Raw genomic sequence first — 19,310 nt, 5'->3', positions numbered from 1 at the left:
ACATCAACAGAGATAAGTTATTTGATAATAAATGCCCTTGACATGACATAATGAAAATGGCACTTCTATGTTATTTTCCCCAAAACCTATAGCCCCAGTCTAAATATGATTTTTTTAAAAAATAAAACAAATTCCAATTCAGGGACATACTCCAATTACCTAACCAGTACTCTCAAAACTGTCATAGCTATCAAAAACAAGGAAAGTCTGAGAAACTCTCACAGCCAACAGGAGCTAAGGACACACAGTGACTAAATGTCATGGGGGATCCTGGATAGGATGCTGGAACAGAAAAAGAAAAACTAACAGTAAGGAAATCTGAATAAACTGTGGAATTTCATTAGTAATAACATATCATTATTGGTTCATTAACTGCATCAAATGTCCCTACTAATGTAAAATGTAAAATAACAGGGGAAACTGGGTGTGGGACACATGAGAAGTATCTGTATTATCTTTGAAATTTTTCTGTAAAACTAAAACTGTTGTAAAATATAAAGTTTACTAAAATGTTGTAAATGTTACAAATTAGATTCTGTTGAAAACTTGTTCATAGAGGATTTACAAACATAAGAGATAGTTACATTTTAGTTCATGCCAAGTGGTGATAAAATCAGACTTTTATTATACTGTGTAACATTGAAATTGGAAATATTTGAAGAGTTTAGTGTAGCTTGGTATTTTTAACAAAACCTTTTTAAACTAAAATGGGAGCAATTTGATTTTAAAGAAATGGTACTTTAAAACATTGTTTGGACCGCCTGGAGGGGTGGGATAGGGAGGGTGGGAGGGAGGGAGACACAAGAGGGAAGAGATATGGGAACATATGTATATGTATAACTGATTCACTTTGTTATAAAGCAGAAACTAACACACCATTGTAAAGCAATTATACCCCAATAAAGATGTTAAAAAAAAAAAAACATTGTTTGGGGGACTTACATGAGAGAACAACAAATCATTCAATTAGCAAATGGTAAAATACTCACCTGGCTAGTCATCACCATCACCTCATTCTAGTCATCTTGGGAATTCTGATAAAAACCAGAGTGGTTCTGGAAGGTATGGTTCATGAGTAGATTGTGTAGAATACTGGGTCAAATTTCAGGGAGATATTGGATCATGCATCTATAGCACAGAGTCATCACATGTCATCTCTTTTTATATTGTAAGTCTGATGTTCAGTACTAGCAGTATTTTCTGAAATATTTTCTTAAGTTAAATGATGGGACTTTGCCTTCTTGCCAAGATGAAGTAAGGGGCCAGATTTAACCTCCTTACCAGAACAAGTAAGAAAACAGAAAAATATATGAAATAAGAGTTGGCAACACACTGAATATCAGGCCATTGAGAAACAGGAAACAAAGGAAATTAGCCCTCTGATTGCCCCAGCCTATTGATTTCAGAGAGTTTCCAGGCCATAGCCCAGGAAGGGGTAACCTGTGCAGAGCCTGGTGGACTCTCTGAGTTGAGACGATAGACCTGAAAATCCAGGAAGATGAAGGCAGCAAGTTTTCAGGACAGAGTAACAGAGAGGAAAGAGTTGCACAGAGAGAGAACTCAGGAGGTCTGTAAAGGCTCCCACTCAAGTGTTCAGCTTGATCCACATGTGTATGTGTGGGGACTACTTGAAGTCAGACAAAGCACCCAACAGGATCAGAGGTAACAGTGCCTAGTGCTCACACAGGGTCAGAAGTAGTGCCTGTTCGCATCAGCCAGACTGCAAAACCTCAAGATTCATGGAGAACTGTGCAAGTACACAGAAGGGTCTTGCCTCAATAGTTAGAAACAATTAGGCCTAGATTGAGCCCTGTTCTAGTACTATCAAATAAATATTTTAAAAGCAAACCTGAAAGGATCAAACTTTCTCCAGATAACTGTGTCCCAGAACAAACTTCAAGGTAACAACAATATCCATTGCCCAACTAGGTAAAATTCACTATGTCTGGCACCCAGTAAAAAATTACCACGTGTGACAAAAAGCAGGAAAATTCAATGCATAATGAGGATATAATTCAATTTGTAAATCAAAACTGACCCAATGTATGTGTAACTTGAGTCTCTGAATAAAGGAGTGAGGAACAGAATAAGTATTTCAGAAAATAATGGTTGAAATTTCCCCCAATTTGATGAAAACTCGAAGCCCCCAGATCCAAGAAGCTTAACGAAACTGAAGCACAATGAATATGAAGAGAACTACAAGGCACATTATAATCAAATTTCTTGAAAAGACTGATAAAGAGAAAATCTTAAAAGCATCCAGAGGAAAAAAATGTTACATTCAGGGTGACAAAAATAAGGATGACAACAGATTTATTATCACAAATGATGCAAGCAAGAAGTCAGTGGAGCAATATCTTTAAACTGAATCACTTTTCTGTGCACCTGAAACTAACACAACATTGTAAATCAACTATATTACAGTAAAAGTTAAAAAAAAAAAAAAGTACCGGAAAAAACCCCAAAACTTTCAACCTAGATTTCTACACCCTTCAAAAATATCTTTCAAAAACATAAGTGAAATAAAGTCTTTTTCAAACATTCAAAAACTGAAATAGTTCGTTGCAAGCAGACCCACAGTACTAATTATATTAAGTAGGTCCTTTGGGCAGAAAGAAAATGGCACCAGATGGAAATATGGATCTACACAAAAGAATAAATATAGAACACTTTAAATGGTAACATATAAGGGTTTTTTTGCTTATTATTTAAATCACTTAAAAAGCAAATTGGTTATTTTAAACAAAACTAATAATCATATATTGTGTAGTCTGAAACATGTAAAAGTAAGATATATGACAACAGAACCAAGGTAGAAAGGTGAAAAATGGAAGTATACTATTGTAAGTGTACTATACGTGAAGTAGTATAGTACCACTTGAGAGAAGACTGTGCTAAGACATACACTACAGACCCTAACGCGACCACAAAAATAACAAAGCCATGATATCAAATAAGCCAACAAAGGAACAAAATGGAATCATAAAAACTTCAATTCATACAAAGAAGGGAGAAATGAAGAAAAGAAAAACAACAATGAAACACATAAGAAATAAGTAACAAGATGGTATATTTAAACCTAACCACATCAATAATCAAATTAAATGTAAATGGTCTGGATACATCAATTAACAGGGAGAGAGTGTTTTATTAGAAAAAAAGCAAGACCAAACTGCATGATGCCTTCAAGAAATGCACTTAGAATATAATGACACAAATAACTTGAAAGTAAAAGGATGAAAAAGGATATCCTATGCTAGCACTAATCAAAAGAAAGCTGAAGTAGCTATATTAATATCACAAAAATGGACAAAAAAAGGAGTGGTACCAGAGATAAACATGGCCATCTTATAATAATAATAAAGGGGTCAATTAATCAAGATGCTATGAAAAATCCTAAACAATTAGTGTACTTAATATCAGACTTTCAGATTACATGAAGCTAGAAATGCAAGGAGAAATAGACATCTACAATTATAGCTTAGGATTTTGATACTCTTCTCTCAATAAGTGAAAGAACCAGTAGACAGTAAATCTGTAAGGATACAGAAGATTTGAACAGCAATATAAATTAATTTAACCTAATTTATATTTATAGAACACTCCAAGAACAGCAGCACTTTTCAAGTGCATACATTTATCAAAATGGATTATATTCTGGGCCATAAAACAAGCTTTAATAAATTTAAAAGAATTCCAGTCATACAAAATATATGCTATTCCACATTAGAATTAAATTAAAAATCAATAACACAAAGAACTCTGGGCAATCACTAAATAGTCGGAAAGCAAATAACACACTTCTAAATAACCTGCGAGTCGGGCCTTCCGTGGTGGCGCAGTGGTTGAGAATCCGCCTGCCAATGCAGGGTACATGAGTTCGATCCCTGCCGGGAAGATCCCACATGCTGTGGAGCAACTAAGCCTGAGCGCCACAACTACTGAGCCTGTGCTCTAGAGCCCGTGAGCCACAACTACTGAGCCTGCATGCCACAACTACTAAAGCCCGCATGCCTAGAGCCCGTGCTCCACAATGAGAAGCCACCGCAATGAGAAGCCCGTGCGCTGCAATGAAGAGTAAACCGCGCTCACTGCGACTAGAGAAGGCCCGCGTGCAGCAACGAAGACCCAACACAGCCAAAAATAAATAAATTTTTAAAAATAATAATAATTAATAAATAACCTGTGAGTGAAAGTAGAAATCAGAAGGAAAATCCAAATTAAAAATGAAAACACAGCATATAAAAACTTATAGGATGCTACTAAAAGAGTATTTGAGAGAAATTTATTGCACCAAGTGCCTGTTAGAAAACAAGAACATCTCTCAAGTCAATGACCTGAGCTTCCACTTTAAGAAAATAGAAAAACAAGAGCTAATTAAACCCAGGCATCGGTAATAAGGATATAATATATACCTGAGCAAAAATCAATGAAACAGAAAACAGTGGACAAAAGCAGTGAAATGAAAATGTCTAGCCAGATTGATAAGTAAAAAGAGAGAAGACAAATTATTGATATGAGGAATAAGAGCATCACTATAGCTCCTATAGATATTAAAAGGATAATCTAAATGTTATGAACAATTTAATGCCAATAAATTCTACAACTTAGATGAATTGGGCAAATTCATTTTAAGACACAAACTCTCAAAGCCCATTAAAGAAAAATAGATAGCCTGAATAGCCCCTTATCTATTACAAAAATGGAAATTTGTAATTTAAAAATCTCACAAAGAATATTTTAGGTCCAGATGTTTTCACTGCTGAACTCTGCCATACTATTATGGAAGAAATAATACCAATTATACACAAACTCTTTTAGAAAATTGAAAAAGATGGAATATTTCTCTATTGATTCTATGAAGCCACCATTTATTTAAGTATCCTAAAATTTATCCTTAAATTAAAATTTAGGGCTTCCCTGGTGGCGCAGTGGTTGAGAGTCCGCCTGCCGATGCAGGGGAAACGGGTTCGTGCCCCGCTCTGGGAGGATCCCACGTGCCGCGGAGCGGCTGGGCCCGTGAGCCATGGCCGCTGAGCCTGCGCGTCCGGAGCCTGTGCTCCGCAAGCGGGAGAGGCCACAACAGTGAGAGGCCTGTGTACCGCAAAAAAAAAAAAAAATTAAAATTTTTTTGGGACTTCCCTGGCGGCCCAGGGGTTAAGACTCCGTTCTTCCAATGTAGGGGGCGAGGGTTCCATCCCTGATCAAGGAACTAAGATCCCACATGCTGCGGGGCGCAGCAAAAAAAAAAAAAAATTTATTTGACAAAATATTTTCATCTAAGAAATTCACTTTAGAACCCCAATAAAATGCAAACATTATGGAAGGTTTGAGAAGGACGTTTGTAATAGTCAATAATGCATATTTCAGCATATTCTTATCAAGTGACAGATTTAATCATTTAGATACAGGGCAGTTCCACAGGCTATAGGAAGGTACAAGTCTGTGTTCAGAGAACTGAGTTACCAGAATGAACCTATAACTTCAAGTATAAAATATTTTAATTTTATAAGAAAACTGAGGCAAAAATGTTTAAAAGACTTTATTTTATTCAAATTAATTTTGAAAATGAAATATGCATTTTCATAGCTGGTGAAATTGAAAAGCTGAAGTTAATCAGGACCTAAATATTATTCCAGACTTTGCAGAATGATATCCCACTTATTGGGGTAGGGATAAACTGCTTTTACAGTTAGGCCAGATGCTGGCCTTCACTGACCTTCTGGTTCTGGGGCTTCTTGCCACAGCTAAGGAATCCCAGTAACCCCGGTGGCTCCGCTTTGTGTGTGTGCCTCCATGCTGGCTGCAGGCAAACCCACTGGGTGAAAAATGAGCACCCTAAACTCCACCACACTTGAATTTGAAGAGGGGACTCTGTGTGTTAATTTTTATAATTAATTATGCAAGTAAGTATTATTGAGTTTCCATTACATGCCTGGCACTGTGTTAGGCACGATGTTATAAGAGAACAGAAAGGGTAGCTGTCTTCATGGAAAGTTAAGTAACAGGGGTGTAAGCGAACAATGCACGGAGATCGTTGAGTGGTATGAAGGAAATAAAGCAGCATAAAGAGATATCAGAAAGACTGGGATGTAGTGATGACATTAGGTAGGGTGATCAGAAGAGACCCCTCAGGAGGTTCAGTGTGAGCTAAGAACCAAATGAGGAAGCCAGCTTTGTAAACATCCAGGGAAGGGAGAGTAGCAAGTCCAGGATACCTGAGCTCTAAGGTTTATTCTGAGAGAAATACGGGTGGAAGCAGAGGAATGTGAAAGACAAATAAGATATTGGAATGACACAAAGAAGAACTTTGATGAGATTGCTATCCATGTCTGATTTTATTTTATCTGTGATGTCAGGTGAAGAAAATAAAGCAACCCTCCTTGAACTTGGAGCTGTGGAACCGTTAACTAAGCTGCTCAACCACGAAGACAAAATTGTGAGAAGAAACGCTACTATGATATTTGGAATTCTGGCTTCTAATAGTAAGTATCTGCTTTTAAAACTAATCAAATAATCTCACATGATGCATTATACTTTTAAATTTAACCTTAAGGGACTCGTTTTAATTTTATTTAAGCTGACTTTAATGTCAACAAGAAAGTTAAATAAGTGTAATGTGCAACAAATGTATGATTTCATATTTTAAGTGATATTTTTAAATATAAAAACATGTGCACATATATCCATGGAAAAACTCTCAGAGTTGGTGATGTAGTATATTCCAGTCTTACAAGTTAGAACAATCATTGTCTCTTAAAATTAAAATAGTTTTTTTCTTGAGTTAGGATAATGTAATTTGAATGTCTGCCTGTGTAAGTTACACTTCATGTGTATTTCATTGTAACAAGCCCAGAGTAAAAAGTTTTGATACACTTATTTTTTGAAGCTGCAAGCTATATTTTGCCAAACATAAATTTAGATATGTATTTACTCCTTAAATCAGACCTATTACTTGCTTTACTATTTTCACATATTTAATATGGTGGAATAACAGTATTACTTAAAATATGCTGTCACTTCTATTAGAATATCAGTTTGACTAAAACCATGCAATGCAGGCAGTCCCTGACTAGTGAACAGGACGTGTTTTCCGTTTGTAAGTCATTTTCATGTTATGGTGGTAGATTTTCGAGTTGGACAACAAAACCTTGTTATTTATAATAAAAAATGACTTTCTTGGTGGAGACTGAATTCTGTCATGAAACTTGGGCTCATAGGAATAAACACGTCTCTATCATGGCACGTGGCTAAAATCATCCTACCTTCTCCTTTTTACCATGGTCTCAGCAAACACACAAGCACAGATTCCTCCTTCAGCTTCCTGCACTGTCCCAGCTCACATACCCTGGACCCTCTGTGATGCAATGGGGGCCCCTCATTACATGGTGTCCAGCAGGGACTGTGGCCTTGGTGTCTTCAGAGACAGTTATGAGTGGAGGAAGGGGGAAGGGAGGGGAAGGAGAGCCTTCTCTGGCATCTGTCCCATCACAGCCTCAGCTGCGGAGACCACGTGAACAGTACCTGCAGTGTTATGGGGTTGGCGGGGGCACTTTGCAGTTAGTGGAAGGGTTTCTGGTGGAAACTCCAGGGGCTCTAGCAGTGGCTGTGCTACAAAGCAGGGGCTCTGGGAGTATTTCCGGGAACGACAGCAGGATGAGGACAGTCAGTGGGCAGTGGATATTCCACCAATGTAGATTACGATAACATTAGTCAACACTTACAAAGTACTTACAATGTGCCAGGCACTGTCGTACATAGTATTTATATATTAAATCACTTAATGAGGTTGGTGCTATTATTTCCTTAACATATGAGGTGACTGAGGCACAGAGAAGTTAAAATAAAGTAGTAATCATTCGTATTGTGGAGCCTTCATAAATCTGTCTCTGGGGTTGTCTGTAGACTAATTCTGCCATATTGAATGTGCCATATAGAATTATTTATAACCAAAACAGGGAAAATATTTAAATTTGTTCCGTTTTATTCTGCATGCATACCACAGAGTTTGAAAACCAAAGGTGCTTTGTAACACCCCATGTGCAACTCCTTATTTTATTTATTTTAATTAATTTATTTATTTTTGGCTGTGTTGGGTCTTCGTTGCTGCACGCAGGCTTTCTCTAGTTGTGGCGAGCGTGGGCTATTCTTTGTTGCTGTGCGCGTGCTTCTCATTGCGGTGGCTTCTCTTGTTGCAGAGCACGGGCTCTAGGCGCATGGGCTTCAGTAGCTGTGGCATGCGGACTCAGTAGTTGTGGCTCGCAGGCTCTGGAGCGCAGGCTCAGTAGTGGTGGCGCACGGGCTTGGTTGCCCTGCGGCATGTGGGATCTTCCCAGACCAGGGCTCGAACCCGTGTCCCCAGCATGGGCAGGTGGATTCTTAACCACTGCACCACCAGAGAAGTCAAACTCTTTTTTTTTTTTTTTTTTTGCGGTACGCGGGCCTCTCACTGTTGTGGCCTCTCCCATTGTAGAGCACAGGCTCCGGACGCGCAGGCTCAGCGGCCATGGCTCACGGGCACAGCAGCTCCGCAGCATGTGGGATCTTCCCGGACCGGGGCACGAACCCATGTCCCCTGCATCGGCAGGCGGACTCTCAACCACTGCGCCACCAGGGAAGCCCCAACTCCTTAAACATAAGAAAGATCCCTCGAAGGATTGGGTTCCTTGCCCAAAGTCATGCAGGTGGCTAGTAGCAGAACTGAGATGAGAGCTAAATTACAACTTTACTCTCTGACTCATAGTTCAGTAGACGTTCTGTTCACTAAATCTTTTACAATCCTTAACACTAGTGTCCATGCTAAGTCAGATTCTCCTTCTAAATGATTTAGAAAGGAGAGTTATAATTTCCTGTTTACATTTGTATTTTCAATTTAATATCTAGGTCTCTGTGATTTTTTCCCTTTTTATGTTAATTTCTGTTATTCATTTTATTTTGTATTTTCATCTTCTAATATATACGAGTTTATCATCTGTGAAACCCTACAATTTGTTTGCAAATTTTTCTAAGTAGGTTTTTAAGTTGAATTTCATGAGTTTCTAAAGGAGTCTGTGGCCCCCAAATGTAAAGAATACTGTTACATTTGGGTGCTAAATGAGATGGCTCCCTTAGACCTGTCAAACCACAGTCTGTAAGCTGGCTGGCTGGGCTGTAACCAGCTCTAGAACCAGTGCAGTCTGTAACTGCAAAGCTTAACCATGGAAAGAGCTTTGCTGTCTTCAAGGTCTCCCTTGAGTGCCTGGGTCTCAAGTATACTGCATGAACTTATAAGGACCTTCTTTTGATTCTGTGAAGTGGGTGAAAAAAGTCAAACCATTATTGGGATTAACTTACCTGATTTTCTACTTGAACTATCTGATGACATGGATAAAACACATGGCATCCTCAACTGCTTGCAGAGCTCCTTTTTTGGTAAGAGAGCCAATACAATAGCTAGTGCTTCACTTTTTATACATGTCCAAGGAAACTTGGAATAAAAACTAAGCAACAAGTCTTTTGACCTAAATGCAAAGTCATGTTTCCAGACTAGTATGTAAATAAATGCACCTCTGAACCTGCATGGTTAAATCATCATATTTGGACAGTCTTAAAATAACTGATGCTTCTTCAGAAATTTGTATTTTCATACGGTTTTCCACCACTATGCTCATAGTGGATGAACCAACAGAATGTTCCAACATTCCAGGTGCTAAAGGACTGCTATGAGAACCATCATTTCCCTTTTGCAGTTGCAAATAAATTTTTTTTTTTCTAGAGTGATTGAGCTATGTGTTTGTGCCATGCCTGGTCATTCAAGATAGGAATTTAAATTACTTTGTTAAACCTTTTTATCAAACAGGAGCTGCTGGGGCTTCCCTGGTGGCGCAGTGGTTGAGAGTCCGCCTGCCGATGCAGGGGACACGTGTTCGTGTCCCGGTCCGGGAGGATCCCACATGCCGTGGAGCGGCTGGGCTCTTTCAACAGTGAGAGGCCCGTGTACCGCAAAAAAAAAAAAAAAAAACAGAAGCTGCTATCTTCTTTCACCTTCCAGTTTGTATTTAGTTCAATGAGACCATACAACAGAGACTCATTTAATGAAGAGGGTTCAGCTAAAGAGAGAGTTCATTAGGATCCTCGTGAGGAGAAGTAGCCTTGGAAGCCCAGACATTACATTACTTAAGGCAGCAGTCCCCAACCTCTTGGCACCAGGGACCGGTTTCGTGGAAGACAGTCTTTCCACAGACCGGGTTGGGGGGCTGGCGGGGAGGTCAGGCGATGGTTTGGGGATGATTCAAGCGCATTACATTTATTGTGCATTTTATTTCTATTATTATTACATTGTAATATATAATGAAACAATTATACAACTCACCATAATGCTGTCAGGAGGCAGAGCTCAGGCGGTAATGTGAATGATGGGGAGCGGCTGTAAATACAGATGAAGCTTCGCTCACCCTCCTCTCACCTCCTGCTGTGCAGCCCAGTTCCTAACAGGCCACGGATCAGTACCGTTCTGTGGCCCGGGGATTGGAAACGCCTGATTAAGGCAATCTGAAGAGCTTGCCATCTTAGGAAAAGGTTGATGTAAAAGAGTATACAAGATCAAGAGTAAATTAGGTGGTCAATATTATGCAACAAAAAAATTGTAAATAAGAATTAATCCAAGAGCATGGGATATCTTTCCTTTTTTTTTTTTTTTTTTTTTTTTTTGGGGTACACGGGCCCCTCACTGTTGTGGCCTCTCCCATTGCAGAGAACAGGCTCCGAACATGCAGGCCCAGCAGCCATGGCTCACAGGCCCTGCCGCTCCACAGCATGTGGGATCTTCCTGGACTGGGGCACGAACCCGCGTCCCCTGCGTCGGCAGGCGGACCCTCAACCACTGCACCACCAGGGAAGCCCCATTTCTTTTTTTAAAATTTATTTATTTTATTTATTTTGGGGGTTATCGTTGCTGCACGCAGCCTTTCTCTCTAGTTGCAGCAAGCAGGGGCTACTCTTCGTTGTGCGCAGGCTTTTCTCGTTGCAGTGGCTTCTCTTGTTGTGAAGCATGGGCTCTAGGAGCATGGGCATCAGTAGTTGTGGCATGCAGGCTCAACAGTTGTGGCACACGGGCTTAGTTGCTCCACGGCATGTGGGATCTTCCCGGAGCAGGGATCGAACCCGTGTCCCCTGCATTGGCAGGAGGATTCTTAACCACTGAGCGACCAGGAAAGTCTCTCCATTTCTTTGAATCATCTTCAGTTTCTTTTATTAGTGTTTTATAGTTCTCAGCATATAAGTCTTTCACCTCCTTGGTCAAGTTTATTACTAAGTACTTTATTTTTTGGATGCGATTTTAAAATGGATTTTTTTTTTACATTCCTTTTCTAATATTTCATTCTTCATGTAAAGAAATGCAACAATTTCTGTATGTTAATCTTGTATCCTGCTACCTTGCTGAATTCACTTATCGCTTAATTCTAGTAGTTTTTTGTGTGGAGTCTTAGAGATTATCATACTAAGGGAAGTAATTCAGAAAGAGAAAGACAAATATCATATGACTCCACTTACATGAGGAATCTAAACTATGACACAAATGAACTTATCTATGAAACAGAAACACACTCCCAGACATAGAGAACAGTCTTGTGGTTGCCAAGGGGGACGGGAGTGGGAGAGGGATGGACTGAGAGTTTGGGATTAGCAGACGCAGACTATTATGTATAGAATGGCTAAACAACAAGGTCCAACTGTATAGCACAGGGAAATGTATTCAATATCTTGTAATAAACCATAATGGAAAAAAATACGTATATATTTGTGTAACTGAATCACTTTGCTGTGCAGCAGAAACAAACATAACATTGTAAATCAACTATACTTCAATAAAATAACTTTTTTAAAAAAGGAATGCATTTAAAACAGATGGCATGGGAACTACAATCCTGAAGCTGTGGAACAAAAACCACATTCACAGAAAGATAGACAAGATGAAAAGGCAGAGGGCTATGTACCAGATGAAGGAACAAGATAAAACCCCAGAAAAACATCTAAATGAAGTGGAGATAGGCAACCTTCCAGAAAAAGAATTCAGAATAATGATAGTGAACATGATCCAGGACCTCGGAAAAAGAATGGAGGCAAAGATCGAGAAGATGCAAGAAATGTTTAACACAGACCTAGAGGAATTAAAGAACAAACAGAGATGAACAATACAATAATTGAAATGAAAACTACACTAGAAGGAATCAATAGCAGAATAACTGAGGCAGAAGAACAGATAAGTGACCCGGAAGACAGAATGGTGGAATTCACTGATGCGGAACACAATAAAGAAAAAAGAATGAAAAGAGATGAAGACAGCCTAAAAGACCTCTGGGACAACATTAAATGCAACAACATTCCCATTGTAGGGGTCCCAGAAGGAGAAGAGAGAGAGAAAGGACCCAAGAAAATATTGGAAGAGATTATAGTCGAAAACTTCCCTAACAGGGGAAGGGAAATAGCCACCCAAGTCCAGGAAGCTCAGCGAGTCCCAGACAGGATGAACCCAAGGAGAAACATGCCGAGACATGAATCAAATTGGCAAAAATTAAAGACAAAGTAAAATTATTGAAAGCATAAAAAAAAAAAAATCTTAAAATTTTTATGGGACACCAAAGATCCCAAATAGCCAAACAAGTCTTGAGGGAAAAAAACAGAGTTGGAGGAACCAGTATCGAAACTACAATGAGGTATCACCTCACACCAGTTAGAATGGGAATTATCAGAAAATCTACAAACAACAAATGCTGGAGAGGGTGTGGAGAAAAGGGAACCCTCTTGCACTGTTGGTGGGAATGCACATTGATATAGCCACTATGGAGAACAGTATGGAGGTTCCTTAAAAAACTAAAAATTGAATTACCATATGATCCAGCAATCTCACTACTGGTCATATAACCAGAGAAAACCATAATCCAAAAAGACACATGCACCCCAATGTTCATTGCAGCAGTATTTACAATAGCCAGGTCATGGAAGCAACCTAAATGCCCATCGACAGACAAACGGATAAAGAAGATGTGGTACATATATACAATGGAATATTACTCAGCCATAAAAAGGAATGAAATTGGGTCATTTGTTGAGACGTGGATGGATCTAGATACTGTCATACAGATTGAAGTTAAGTCAGAAAGAGAAAAACAATTATCATATATTAATGCATATATGTGGAACCTAGAAAAATGGTACAGATGAACCGGTTTGCAGGGCAGAAGTTGAGACACAGATGTAGAGAACAAACGTATGGTCACCAAGGGGGGAAAGCGGTGGGTCGGTGGGGATGGTGGTGTGATGAATTGGGCGATTTGGATTGACATGTATACACTGATGTGTATAAAACTGATGACTGAAAAAAAAAAAAAAACCCAGATGGATGAAGATACTCCGGGAAGGAAGGTGCTGGCAGTTCTGAACCAAGCTAGAATTGTAGGTGTCCCACTGCTTGCCTAGAACGTGTTCATGTGGCCCAACCACAAGTCCAAGTTGCCATATCTGAGAGTATTCTCTGCTGAGAAAGAAGGGGACAGAGATCAACATTATATTTAATGTGACAGAAGTAGCAGCTTACCCATTATTTCTGCTGATTTAACCTCAAGAACAGAAGGACTATTTGAACAATCTGGTGTCAGAAAGTTGAATAACAAGTTAATCAGCTATGCCACCAATTTACAAGAGCTGCCATTGAATCTGAATGATCCATTGAGCCTTAAGAAAGTGGTGTAGTGGATAAACCTCCTAGATCTGTTGTTGAACAGACTTGGGCTAAATTCATATGTAGAAAGGAATTTCGTGGCCCAGAGAATCCTCTGATGAAAACTTTTAACTTGTTTGGGCACAGCAAAGGGGTGGTGGCACATACAGATGCAGCAAGGGGCCCTCTCCCTGTGGGAGCAGATGCTTCCTGCAGGGAAACACAAGGAGCAGAGAGTACACAGGGCCAGAATCTTCCTGACCTCATGGTCAGCGTTGTAGCAGAAACTTTGAAGTAGATGGAAGATTATTTTGTATACTAAGTGGAGAATGTACTTGGAGATCTAAAAGCCCAGAAATGCTTTTCTTCTAGCATGTAAAAATAGGGAACTTTGGTACAACCTTCCAAAAAATCATTGCAAACAACACAGACTGGACTCATAAGAGTGAGAAGAGAATGACAGCATGCTTTTCCAGAGGGGGGACCTCTGCCTAGTTTACCAGGACACTTGGAAGGATCTGACTATTATGCCATGGGTATTATTTCTAGACCTGTGGAGGTAATGCATTTTTCAGAGGAGTTTCGACTGTAAAATATGAAGTCCTACACTTCCCCAAAACTCAATTATTCTTTTGTGCTGAAAGCCTATCCATGTGCATATACAGCTAGCTGCAAGTTCGCTAGCCCTCTTTGAGCCATTCTGAACAGAACAGAGAGAAAGAAGTTTTGACAGGTTGAGGAACAGCCACATCCCTGAATCACACAGGAAAAGGTGTCCAAGAAAAAGCAAACGTATCCAGCGGTTAATTCCCAAGACCATCTGCTTCAGCTGCTGCAAAGTGAATTTTTCCAAACTTCTGGTAACACTAATTTTGGCTTACAGAAGAGATAATCGACCAAGAAGAGAAATTGCAAAACTGAAGTAGCAGCTATGCCTTATTTCTCAGAAAAAGGGCGTTAAGGATGGCAAGAAAGAAGCAGGGGCATAATTGTCTAGATTTAATTAGGCTCCTGTAAATAATACAAAAGTGAACTTTAAACAATTAATATACTTATCTTTAAGCACCTTTGGCATTTCTGATAAGCAAATGGAACATATACAAGATGTATTTATGGGAAAAGGCTGAGGATAATTCTTATTTGCATTTTATACTAGCTTTATTAAAATCTAAATTTAAAAATATCCTCCCAACAAAACAAAACAGAAAGAATTATTGTTATATCATAAGCAAGTGTAGGGCACAGTAACTCAACTTTACTGATGGTGTTCTAGGCACTTTCGTGCATTTATGGTTATCTTTTCTAGTGTTTTGGAAGGTCGTACAGCTGAGCAATCAAGCAACATGGGCTATAGTCTGTCTGGGGTCAGACAGACCTGGGTGTGAAACCCGTCCCCACCTCTTACTTGCTGTGTGATTGTGAACCTCAATTTCCTTATCTGTAAAATTAGGTAATAATAGAACCTATCTCATAAGGAACTATTCCACAGACATTGCCATTATTATTATAATTAATAAACATTAATATTCTGTTTCTTCTTTTGTAGATGATGTCAAAAAATTGTTAAGGGAGTTAGATGTCATGAATTCTGTGATTGCTCAGCTGGCCGCAGAAGGTAACTCTGCATCCTCCATCTATCAATATTTCAAAAATGGGGAATGATTTATTTTTCGCATCTGATTAAAGTACCGATTGAAAATAGTTTATGAAACACCAATTCTGTATTGTCATTAAACTCTCTCAAACTAAGATGGGCTCCAACCAAGGTAAGATCTGTGGAGCTTTGGTTTTCACAGCGTGGTTTAACATAATGGTTGAATAAGCCTTTACATACTTGTGTTATTTGTTTTTGATACACAGAGGAAGTAGTTATCCATGAGTTTGCTAGTCTTTGCCTAGCAAACATGTCTGCAGAGTATACCAGCAAAGTGCAAATATTTGAACAAGGTGGATTAGAGCCTCTCATCAGACTGCTAAGCAGCCCAGACCCGGACGTGAAGAAGAATTCTATCGAGTGCATTTACAACTTGGTCCAGGTGAGATTAATTTTTAACAATGAGTTTTGACAAAAGCTGGTTATAGAATTTATTTTCCCATTAAAAAAGGACAAAGCTTTAAAAAAAGGTCCAGTTTTAATTAAAATCACTCCTTCTCAGTACTATTTAGTAGTTATCATTCAGAGGAAAAATAATGGAAGTTTAGAGTCGATACCTTTCAGTTTTCACGTTTTGTAAGTAACTGTCCCCCATAAAAGGGCACTTTAAAAGAATAGAATAGGCTTGCAAATTAAGGCAGGATTATACTAGGTAAGTACTATTTCTTCCAAAACAGGAAATCTAATATTAGTGTTGAACTAGTTTTGACCTAGGCAGTAAACTGTTGATCTAATCTTGGTGATCCAATTGGTTGGTATCATCTGCCTTACGTAATGTACCAAGATTTTGGATTCAGCTTATTTGTTGGTGAAAAGTTGAGTTTTGCTGAACAGAACTCATCATTCACAGTTGCAAGATGCTACCTCGCTGTGATGCTTTCCTTCATAATGGAAGAAACACCCTACCCACCCTCCGCCCACAACCTGTCCTGTCCTCTGGCCCCTCCCCTCCAATCCCCAACCCAGCACACACACCCTCACACCCCCAGCAGGTCAGCTTGCTGCCACTTTGGACAGCCTTCTCTGCTTCTTTTCCTGTTCAGGTTCCTGAACAATTCCCACACACGTTTGATAAGCTTTAGATCAACTGGAAGTACAAGACACCATTTTAAATAGCCGTCAAGAGAATGTGAAAGAAGAGATATGGAAGCAAAGGTGAAGGAGGTTTCATTGAGAAGCAAAGTATCTAGACAAAATATATAGAAAAAGAGGACAAAGGCACTCATGCCAAAAGGCACCCAAAGCATGCAACCCTGGCCCTGGCATGTCCTTGCCACGTAGCTGGGCACCCACTGGTGTTACCTTTCCTCTTCCTGAAGAGCAAGTACAGCCATACCCCTTCTCTGGTGACTTTACTTCATCCTATAGGCCTAAATAATCCTGCAAACGTGTCTGTGTGTTTCATGCCAAGATTCCTCATTAAGTCTATTTCTCTATATTTTTTATCAAGTGGAAATGAAAAGACTTACCTCCACTATTCTTCATAACAGAAGGACTAGCTAATAACAGTGTATTCATTTCCTAAGGCTGCTGTAACAAAGTACAACAAACTGGCTAAAACAACAGGAACCTATTCCCTCACGGTTCTGGGGGCTGGACTTCTGACATCAAGGTGTCATCAGGGCCATGCTCCGTCTGGGACTCTGGGTAGAATCCTCCCTTACCTCTTCCCAGCTTCTGGTGGTGGCTGTGAATCCTTGGTGGTCCCTGGTTTGCAGCCTCATCACTGCAATCTCTCCCTCTGTCAGCTCTCTCGCCTCCTGTTATAAAGACACCAATCTTATATGGACACCAATAATTACCCACCCTACTCCCCCATGACCTTAGCTTAACTAATTACATCTGCAACGATCCCATTTCCAAATAAGGTCACATTTTGTGGTACTGAGGAGTAGGACTTCAAGATATTTGGGGGGGGGGTACAATTCAACCCATAGCAAGCAGCAACCTACAGTTTTTATGTCTGAAGGAAGCTGACTATGAGAGGCCAGTTGAAGGATAGACAGAGGGAAGATAAGCTGGAAGTGGGGTCTTTTCTGTCTTTAATTCTATTTTAAGTTTACCCTGTTTTGATTTAAAATGCCATGACTTAGTAGTCAGAGTTTGGGAGCTTTTCATGACTTTTTTGCTTTGTTTTCTCTGTCGCTCACCCCAACAACCCTCCCTCCACCACTCACCCAGGATTACAGGCACACCATGCAGTCCAGACTTGTCTGGACTCTAATGACCCCTTGCTCTTGTAAATGTCTTAAATTAAGGTTATGTGTCAAAACTAAACCTGATGTAAATTTGCCTGCACAGGTCCTGCCAACAGCACTGCATGCAGATTAGCATTTTATAAACCATCCATCTGAATGACAATAATAAGGAATTGATACCGTCATTTCATTTTATCGACTACTATTTGAAACAGGGTATAGCGTGTGAAAAGAATTTCATTATGCATAGATTTTATTGTGATGCTGTTTGTAGTAAGAGGAATTTGCTGTATAATAAAAAAACAGTAGCTGCTGAGAAGTCATAGATCATGCCTATTTCCTATTATTGACAAGGTCTGTATAGTTAAAATGAATATTTTGGTGTTGTCAATCCAGGGTTTGCTTATATTTGTTTGTGAGTTATTTTGGAAGCAAATCCAGAATAAAAGATGGGAACATTATAACTTATGATGTTCTTTGTTAGAAAATAGAATCTCTCCATTCTTAAGACTGTATTTTGCTTTAAAAAACCACTTATTTGAACATTTATATTTCCTGGCAGGATTTTCAGTGCCAAGCGACACTTCAAGAACTAAATGCAATCCCTCCTATATTAGATCTCTTGAAGTCAGAATATCCAATTATTCAGTTGTTGGCTCTCAAAACCTTAGATGTTATTACAAATGATAAGGAGTGCCGGGCAATGCTAAGAGACAGTCAAGGAGTGGACCACCTTATTAAGATCCTAGAAACTAAGGTACCTGTAACATTCATTCAACTCTCTATGAGGAGATGTATCTCTCCTAAGTGTTGTTATAAAATACAAACTATAGAATATTTTTTAAATGAAATTTTATTATATTTAAGCATGCTGCTAAGTAGAATGGACTAATTTGCTTATTGCTACATAGTTTACCAGCACAATTAAAGCAGACAATTGGTAGAGGGCATTCTAAAATAATTTCATTTTTTAAAATCTTCTGATTTAAGATTTTTAAATTTTTGTTTGTGATCTTATGTTTTCTTGAAACACCTAGAATTAGTCTTTTAACCTTTGTCTGCCCCAGTTTTCTCTAGGGTAATGCAAGAAGAGTCATTTACCACACATGATGGAGGGTAACCTGCTTTACTCAGTCTACTGATTTAAATATTAATTTCACCTAAAAAATGCCTTCACAGAAACATCTAGAATAATGTTTAACTAAATATCTGGATACTGTGGGCTAGCCAAGTTAAAACATAAATATTAACCATCACTAGTCAATCTGGCATATGTACACAGCTCCTAAATCATTAATCTCCAAATAAAGACAAAAACAAGATCATACTTCCACTTAACATGGTCCAGCTGTCCTGTGTACAACAAAACACACTGTCCCCTTCCCCACAGGAGGATGCAAAGTCCTTGGATGATGTTTCCTCTTCTCCTTGACATCCCATAATAAGATGTAAAATTAACCGTACTTAAATACCATATTGTAAAGGCAGTACATCTCATGTTGCCTGAGGGGATAAGAGAGAGAAGAAAAGGATATTTCAGGGCTTCCCTGGTGGCGCAGTGGTTGAGAGTCCGCCTGCCGATGCAGGGGACGTGGGTTCGTGCCCCAGTCTGGGAAGATCCCACATGCCGCAGAGCAGCTGGGCTCGTGAGCCGTGGCCGCTGGGCCTGCGCATCCGGAGCCTGTGCTCTGCAACAGGGGAGGCCACATTGGTGAGAGGCCCGCATATCGCAAAAAAAAAAAAAAAAAGCAAAAAAAAG

At 39.3% G+C, this 19,310-nt stretch overlaps 1 protein-coding gene across 3 annotated transcripts in view; it reads left to right on the top strand.

Annotated features, from left to right (window-relative positions):
• The window catches only part of ARMC3 (armadillo repeat containing 3), an 89,614-nt gene that overhangs the window by 12,930 nt on the left and 57,374 nt on the right, over window positions 1–19,310 (top strand). For all 3 annotated transcript variants that reach the window (XM_024766045.1, XM_024766039.1, XM_024766051.1), the window contains 4 exons: window positions 6,360–6,485; window positions 15,246–15,314; window positions 15,560–15,735; window positions 18,114–18,308. In XM_024766045.1, coding sequence (XP_024621813.1) covers window positions 6,360–6,485; window positions 15,246–15,314; window positions 15,560–15,735; window positions 18,114–18,308 — 566 coding nt within the window. The remainder of the gene's footprint in view (window positions 1–6,359; window positions 6,486–15,245; window positions 15,315–15,559; window positions 15,736–18,113; window positions 18,309–19,310) is intronic.

Source organism: Neophocaena asiaeorientalis, unplaced genomic scaffold (assembly GCF_003031525.2).
Source record: "Neophocaena asiaeorientalis asiaeorientalis breed wild unplaced genomic scaffold, Neophocaena_asiaeorientalis_V1.1 scaffold217, whole genome shotgun sequence".
NCBI lineage: Eukaryota > Metazoa > Chordata > Mammalia > Artiodactyla > Phocoenidae > Neophocaena > Neophocaena asiaeorientalis.
This window is presented reverse-complemented; position numbering and strand designations above follow the sequence as displayed.